This window comes from Hakea prostrata, chromosome 7 (genome assembly GCF_041222555.1).
Source record: "Hakea prostrata isolate BN-2017 chromosome 7, UWA_Hpros_2, whole genome shotgun sequence".
Lineage (NCBI taxonomy): Eukaryota > Viridiplantae > Streptophyta > Magnoliopsida > Proteales > Proteaceae > Hakea > Hakea prostrata.
The window spans coordinates 71,032,620-71,041,187 of NC_142606.1; the positions used below are offsets into that span (position 1 = coordinate 71,032,620).

General features: G+C 40.6%; 1 protein-coding gene and 1 non-coding gene across 2 annotated transcripts; both read right to left on the reverse strand.

Moving 5' to 3' along the window:
* Positions 1 to 731: 731 nt before the first annotated feature.
* On the reverse strand, positions 732 to 4,449 carry LOC149011940 (subtilisin-like protease SBT3.9). Its single transcript, XM_089164165.1, has 11 exons — positions 4,233 to 4,449; positions 4,044 to 4,135; positions 3,846 to 3,943; positions 3,590 to 3,751; positions 2,837 to 3,501; positions 2,686 to 2,760; positions 2,498 to 2,601; positions 2,145 to 2,387; positions 1,955 to 2,069; positions 1,670 to 1,856; positions 732 to 1,585 (listed from the first exon to the last, which is right to left on the reverse strand). The coding sequence occupies exons 1-11, from the start codon at positions 4,365 to 4,367 to the stop codon at positions 1,017 to 1,019; spliced, it is 2,445 nt and encodes an 814-aa protein (XP_089020291.1). The 5' UTR covers positions 4,368 to 4,449; the 3' UTR covers positions 732 to 1,016.
* A 3,606-nt stretch (positions 4,450 to 8,055) lies between these two features.
* LOC149011941 (small nucleolar RNA Z247) lies at positions 8,056 to 8,194 on the reverse strand. Its single transcript, XR_016174904.1, has one exon. It is a non-coding gene; the product is annotated as a small nucleolar RNA Z247 (small nucleolar RNA).
* Between the last annotated feature and the right edge of the window lie 374 nt (positions 8,195 to 8,568).

The following is an 8,568-nucleotide window of genomic DNA, read 5'->3' on the forward strand; positions in this document are numbered from 1 at the left end:
CACCAACTGATGAGCATTGGGTTACACTAAAGTGTCTTTTCTTCGATATCTTAAAGGTACCATTTTATATGGTTTACACTTGACCCCGTCTCCTACATGCACCTTGGCGGCTTACTCTAATGCTGATTGGGCTGGTTGCCCGGATGATCGCTAGTCCACGGGAGGGTATCTAGTTTATCTTGGAGACAATTTGATTTCTTAGCAGTCTCGTAAGCAATGCACTATTGCACGCTCTAGCATTGAGAGTGAATATCGTGCCCTTGCTATGGCAGTTGGTGAACTTACATGGGTTCAATTTCTTCTTTGTGAGATCGGAGTTTCACTCTCCTCTCCTCCCACTTTATGGTGTGATAATATCGTGGTGACTTATCTTTCGGCAAACCCTGTATTTCACACTCGTACGAAGCCTATAGAGATTGATTTTTTCATTTTGTTCGTGATCGTACTGCCATGGGAGAGTTACTTGTTCATTTTCTCTCCACTACGGATCAACTTGCCAATATCCTTACGAAAAGTTTGGGGACCTCTCGTTTTCAGTGTTTACGTTCCAAACTCAAGCTCCTCCACGGACCCTTGACTTTGCGGGAGGGTGTTAGAGATATTCCTCCTATACCCCCACATACTTATGAAATGTCTTTTGTATCCCTCTATTTGTCTCTTATATACACTTAATAAACTGTCTCAGAAATAGAGAGAACATTCATTTTCACAGAATATATGTATATGCACTTAGAAATTCTAAATCACAGTTATTCATGGGCCCAAGCCCCAAACTACAAAGAAACTCCCATTGTTCACACAAAATTTTTATGCCAAAAAAGAAATTTGAAGAAAAGGAAAAAGACGTCACAAATTCCTGCAAGAGCACCAAGGCCCCCCATAACCCCAACAAAAGATGGCTCATACTTGAACCTCACTTACAATAACAAAAATTCACACCACTCAGACCCTAGAGCCATTATTCAGGACAACCTCACACGCTAGAAAATGGGTGAAGAAACCAACACCAAAGGCTATTACTTATGAGAAATTGAATATCGATGAGCAACGCGAACTGCCAATGGAATCCTGACCAAATGCTTTTTATCAGTCCAGGCCAAGCTTCCAAATAAGTAATCCATAAGCTGCACCTTTTGAGTTGAATTAAACGTGACTTTGAAGGAAAGCACTTTGGTTGATGCGGTGAAGGATAGTCTATCCGGTTCAACCTTGACACCGATACCAGGAGGAGATACCACGAAAGCTCTATACACTGAATTTACAGGCCCCACATTTGTCACTCTCCTGGTGACTGTTATAGTATTTTCCAGGTACGGGATTGAAATGGAGGGGAGATTCAGATCCAAGCTAGAAGAAAACCTCGAACAAGAGTCGTTTCTTTTAGTCATGCTGGCCATCTGTTCATTAGTGTAGCCTTTGGAACAGAGGTACTGAATGTAGTTGTTGGTGCTAATGTCATAAACCAGCCCTGGATGTGCTACTCTCATGGGATTGATATTCCCTCCACCCATATCGAAAGGGGTTGCTGCCTTGAGATTACCCGCCTGTGCCCATATTACCTGTCCGTCTGTGCCAGTTTGTGAAGCTGCAAGTGTTCATGGATGAGGTTCAGTTGTTTGAATCTGTGTAAATGTGTGGATTGATGCATATATAGGACTAGCTCTCTTACCAGTAGTCATAATTGCTGATTTTATGGCTGCAGGAGACCAATCTTTGTGGTAAGACTTGATAAGGGCAGCAACACTGGCCACATGAGGGCAAGCCATTGATGTTCCAGAGAGAATTTCATAAGGGTGACCGGTAATTGGCGTTGGATACGCACCTAAGATGTTCACTCCTGGTGCCGCTACATCAGGCTGTCATGCCACCACCACAAATAACCTAATTAGCCCAGCAGTGAATATGCATTGCAGTGTTCTTCAGTTGATGAATGAGTCTCGTTATTTAATAATACCTTCAACACATCTGGTAACAAAGAATTTGGTCCTCTGGATGAGAATGAGGCCACTAGTGGAGATACCTTTTTCCCAACTATAGTCATTGGTAAACTGTGCCTCACAACTGGGGAGCTGTTCCAAAGATGATCAGTGAATGAAAATGATTTTCCTAGTTAATCAAACTACATTGTGTAAATATGAAAATACCTTGCACTTCTGGCATAGGCAAACATGTTTGTGCCTGTTTCAAAGTCTACTTTCAAACAAGGAATGGTGCATGGAGTGAGGACATCATTGTGAGCTTGTGTGTATATAACCCCAACTCCTCCTGCGTCGGCCACAACATTTGCAAGTTCCTTTGCAGTTCGCCGTGAGGATGGCTGCACAAAACAAAGGACAACCTTCCCTTTCACCAGTGTCGCGTTTAAACTTCCTTTGGAACAAGCATCTCTGCACCAACAACCAAGAACGAAAAAAGCAAGCAAAGATTAATTAAACAAGGCTTAAGATGAGGACTAGCAAATATCAAAATCGCTCAAGCTAGGGTACGTTTCTCATACGATGAATCATCTGCTAGCACATTAGGACCCGTGTCTGGTTCGGAGAAGGATTCCGCAGACATTTGATCATTTTGATTACTACCACCTGACGATACCGTATTTGCCTGCAACAAGAAAATTATGTTTATGATATTAATTAGCTATATCTACATTCTGTACAGAGCATAACATTATAAACAATTTATTACCGAAGCCGTTTGGCTCTGACCTCCTTCACCATCCATTTGTGCATTGAAAGCCCTATCAAAAGTGCTTTCTCTCTCCTGCAACAAATATGATCATGAAAAAATTAGTAAATCATAGCAGTTTAATTAATTAAGTTCACTACTAATCTCCTACCAAGAAGGTTGGTTGAATATTTCCAAGTGTAAGTTCTGATTTGAAATCCCTGTCAATGGTGGTGGCTGCAACAGTGATGATCCATGGAGCTGTGTTCCCAACTGTATCAGAGTTAGGGCCATCGTTTCCTGCAGTTGAAACCACAGGAATACCCTTTGCCACTGCATGGAATGACCCAATTGCAATTCCATCGTCGAAATATGGTGGCAAAGGCAGCCCTCCGGCATCCCTTCCAAAGGACATCGATAAAATATCGACGCCGTCATGTATGGACATGTCAAATGCCATTAACACGTCTGCATCTGTTGAGATTCCAAACCAAGCTGCCTTGTAGATTGCTAGTCGAGCAAGGGGGGCACCTCCTCTTGCTACACCTCTACCTAGACCATCATAGCTTGCATTTGGTACAAGACGACCAGCAGCTATGGATGCACAGTGAGTTCCATGGCCTACTTTGTCTCTTGGGGACAAATACTCAGCCATTCCAGTGGTGTTGATGGGCCCATACATCTTCTCATAGCCTCCACTGAACCAGCGAGCACCAATGATTTTCTTATTGCAGTTTTTGGAAGTGAAGAACTGCCCAGTTTGGCAAGTTCCTTTCCAATGCGATGGAATTGGACCCATGCCATCATCCTTGAAGCTTTCTGACTCTGGCCATATTCCTAGACCGTAGAATAAGAAAAGTTAAAGAGATCTCAGAATAGAATAATAAACCACCTAGACCAGATATATATTTGTTGGATGCCTTACCTGTGTCTATAATGCCTACAATAGTGCCATCACCCATATCAGTTTTAGACAAAAGGTCTCTTCCACCTCTAAACTGGTTATTGAGCTTTAGAAAATCCCAGCTTCGGGTAGTATGGATTTTATGAATGCGATTACGGAACACAAGGACAACACCGGGCAATTCTACAAAGTTTAAAGATTCTGGATCATCAGTAATTTTTCATATACAATACTTTCTGAAGTTTAATTGCAGCTTCTTCTCGTACATGAAAGTTACCTGCAACTGCTTTTGCCTGGGAATCACTTAGAGAAGCTGCAAACCCAGAGAAGCCATGCTTATAGCTGTAGACAATCGAATTCCTGGCAGCTTCTTTGCTGTATGGGAGAAAAAAAGATTAAGATATGAACGAATGAGGAAGAAAGGAGCTTGGGATTCCTTGTATACATTACAGAAGCTATATGTCTGTTTGTATACCTTCCGAACAACGGTGCTAGCATGTCATGGTGAGAGGCGATAATGGATTCTGGGTCCTCTTGCTGCCTCTCACCCAAGTACACAATGTACACCTGGAGGTGAAATTTTACAAGTGGCAACATTAGATTCACTAAACCCACTATGTTCTAGATGGGAATGTATCAAATACATAATAAGTTTTTTGCTTACATTGGTTGTTGTGGTATCAGCAGCGGCAGCAAGTGCGAGAGAGCTCCAGCAGCAATGGAGGTTATTGAGCAAGAAGAAGACACCAATGATCATCTGAAAGTAAAAGTGCCGTGAAGCTGAAGAGGTAGCAGCCATAGTAAGGTGCTGCTGAATGTGCTGTGTGAGAGGTGTGGTTCAGTGCTTCCCACTAGTTGGCCCCATATATATAGAAATTCTGGGCTCCAACAAACCAGCCAACATTGCTTGTGTCTGATCCTTGGAAGATCTTCCCTCGGAGTTTTTCTAAAATAAGATTTTTGAAAGTGAGAAGCTTCCGTGAATGTAGGGTAGGGATTCTGCTCTTCACGACTAAACTTCAGGAACAGCTGCCCTACTTTTCAAAGTCTTCTTTTTCTGAGGATAACAAAACACGTGTTACAGCTGGAAGTTCCTTCCCTACCTTCTTTCTAGCCAAATTAGATTCTTGCCTTCTGCATACGGTTTTGAATGTAAAAATGTATTCCTCTCTTTACCAGCTTTTGACGACGTAGGAAAGAAAGATTTAGGTTTCTCTATCTGGGAGTGTTGATCATTGTGGGCTTTCACACTCTATAAGGTTGGGATCTTCTATATTAACAAATAATGTTTGTATTTCTCTCATACTTTTATTGTCACATATTTTAGTCGGGATTAATTTATACTACACTTTACTAATATTCACAGGGAGACTGCCCAAATTTATGGTGGAAGAATGTGAGGGGAGCATATTCAGACTTATTTTACCATATATTTAGGAGAGGAAACCATTTTTGAATATTGAAAAAATAAACTAGAGTTGGATCCCAACTTGTAATTTTGTGTATATTAATCCAAGGCATCTAATGTATTTGTGGATGCTCTGAGTTAGAATTCATTTGAGAAAGAATTCTTCCACACTCCAAAATGAGTGGAAGATGTATTTATAATATTGAATTTGAATTACAATTTGTTTACAATTAGAACTCTACAACTTGTTGACCCTTCAACCACAATTCAAACTCCTCTTGATCAACTAGAGATAAGATTAGTTGAGGATAGAGTTAGTTATGGTGGAATTGATTTTGAATCTAGATTGCTCAAAGGCTTGTATGTCCTTTACACTTCCCCCACAAGCTAATTGGTTGGGGAAAACAATGAAATTGGTTTGCAACAATTTAAATCTCAGAGTGGGTAAGCCGTTGGTGAGAATGTCTGCAATTTGGTCTCCTATAGGAATGAACTAGATTAACAGGTTTTCGGTGGCGACCTATTTGTGAACAAAATGGTAGTCAATCTCGATTGTTTGGTTTGTGCATGGAACACCGGATTTGCAGCATGGTAAGTGGCTCCCAATATTGTTGCAGTAAAGAGTTGGTCCATAAGTGCCCACCCCAAGTTTGCGTAGAAGCTGATGTAACAATATTAAGTCAGTAGTAGCATTGGCAACCCTTTGTACTCAAACTATGTATAGGAGCGGGCCACAATGGCGGGTTGTTTCTTGGAACTTCAAGAGATTTGGTTAGGCGCTAAGTAGACATAGTAGCCACTTGTAGATCAACAATTAGTAGTTGAACTGACCCAGTCCACATCACTATTGGTAGTGAGAGAGAGATTAGCTATTGGCAAAAATAGAATCCCAAGAGATGCGGTCTCTTTTAGATAATTAAGGCTTCGTTAACTACAGCCTAATGATCAACTATTTGGACGGTGCATATATTGACAAACTCTATTGACATCAAATGCTATATTAGGGCATGTGAGAGGCAAATATTGAAAAGCACCCGCTGTACTTCTATATTGGGATGGATCATCATGAGGAGAAGGTCTTCGGAGGTTGCTTTGGTCGTGGAGGCTATGGTTGCTATTGTTTGTCCTCATGCATATTCATCTTTTGCAAACTATCTAAGGAACATTTGGATTGACATAGGTGTAAACCTCGGTTTGACTTGTTGACTTCCACCCCTAAAAAATAGCTCAATCACCAAGATTTTTGATGGCGAATTCATTGCCACTGGCTTTAATCACACAATTAATCATAAAGAACTAGATCTAGTGAGGACAATGCCGTCCACATATACAAAAAGGTAGAAAGTTTGATTTGTTGAATTACGGAAATATAGTGCCGTGTTAAATGAGGACTGTGAGAATCCCAGAGAGTGTACATAAGTGCCAAGAATATGAGACCATTTCCGAGGGGCCTATTTTAAATCATATAATGCTTTCTTATGGTGGCATACATAAGTAGGTCTCTCAAGATCAATAAACCTTGTGGTTAAACCATATAGACCTCTCCAGATAATTCACCAATGAAATGCATTTTGAACATCCAATTGGAGAAGAGGCCATCCTTGTGCAACTACTAGAGATGGAATCAATCAAATGGTCAAAGTAATCAATTCCTTCACACTAATGCAATCACTTAACGACCAGATGAGCCTTATAACATGAAACAAACTCATCAATGTCTTTGTTTGATTCTATAAACCCATTTATTACCACCAAATTCATGTGTGGCTGATGAGGAACAAGACTCCAAGAACTATTGCGTAAGAGATTATCAAATTCTTCGCTCATAGCAAGCCTTCATATATGGTTTTCACTAGCATTAGTATATGAAGTGGGTTCAGTTCCAAGATGGGCGGCTATTTGGTTCAATTTGGATATGGATTTGAGATGACCTTAGTAGGATTAGGGTTGAGTGGGTTGGGTATGCAGAGGTGGTTGAGGTGCTCTTGTTTTAGGTGGGGGTGTTGGATTAAGATTAGTTGTTGGGTGGTAGTGGGAGAGTGGGTTGGTCAATTTTTTGGTACAAGTAGTTAGGGGAAATTTCAGGTGATCCAAGATGGGAGGGTAAATGGGGTTTAAAATTTGAATTTGAAAAAGGGATTAAACTATCAGTTGTAACTAACGCGGAAGTGGAGTGAGGTTGGGAAGTATGATTGGAAGGTTGAGTTGCAAAGGGAAACTTGGTTTCATTGAATATTACATGCTTGGAAATGAAGGACTGACCAAGAATGGGATCATAGCATATATACCCCTACTGTGAGTTGTTGTACCCTAGAAAAATACATTGCTTAAAGCGATATTGAAGCTTGTTGTTGGTATAAGATTGTAGCCAAGGAAAACATGCACATCCAAAGATTCTTGGAAAGGAGAGATCTCTCGGAAATAACACCTAAAATGGAGATTTATTTCCAAGTACTAGTGTGGGCATTCGATTGATTAAGAAAATGGTCATTTCAAAAGCTGTTGGCCAAAAAATGAGGACACTAAAGGCTCAAGCCATAAGGGACAAGTTTGTTTCTACTATATATATGTGCTTCCTTTTCGCTCTCCCATTATGTTCAAAAGTGTGTGGGTATGAGTAGTAATGTGATACACTATCTTCTTTGAAAAATGATCAACTTATTTTTTATTCCCTGACACGATCAGATTGAAAATTTTGAATCTCGAGATTAAATACATTGTCATAATAATAGAATTGCCTGAAAATAGAAATTGCATTTAAACTGCGTAGATGATGATGGGGAGGGCCCCAAAATCAGAGTGCAACAATTGGAATAGAAAGGCACCTCCTGATTTATTCAGCTTGATTGGTAACTTATGTTATTTTTTCATCTAGCACGTAAGACACAAAATTGGTGGTGAGGATGAAGGATGGAGCAGGCAGAACTACAAAGGATAGAGTCCATAGTTTTCTCTGATGGATGCGCTAATTGGTCATGCCAGATTTCTTGAGATACATGTACGTTGAGATGAATAGAAGGAGATGCGAATGATAGATGGAAGAGATAGAGGCCACCTTCAGTTGTTTGATCTTTGAAGATGTCTTGATTCAACAATAGCCCTATGAAGTCATTGAGGGGGACAGTGTTAAGACGACAGGTAATAGAGATGGCAAAGGACTCATACTCATTGCCCAGGCAACAAAGCATTGTGAAGATGATATCAACATCAGAGACGGGTTGAGCAACAATGGATTTGATCTTTTGAACATATCTGGCCATAGAAGAGTGGCCTTTTTGAATTTGCAATGGCTGATACTTCAATTCCATGATTTGGGCATGGAATTGGGAGTCATACGTGTGTTCAAGAGAACTCCAAGCTGCATGTGAAGTGGAGAGACCAATGATGTGAGAAAGGGTGCTTTCTGAAAGGGAAATGATCCAAGATAAGATCTGGTCTTGCTTACCCCCATTGATAACATCTAGGGTTAGGAACTGAGGTTGGTGTGGGTGTTGTGGTGGAGGGAGTAGTGATGGTCATAGGGCTAGCTAGATTGGTTCCATCATCATATCCATTAAGGTCATGGGGATGTAGTAATGGTAGAAATTGAGAT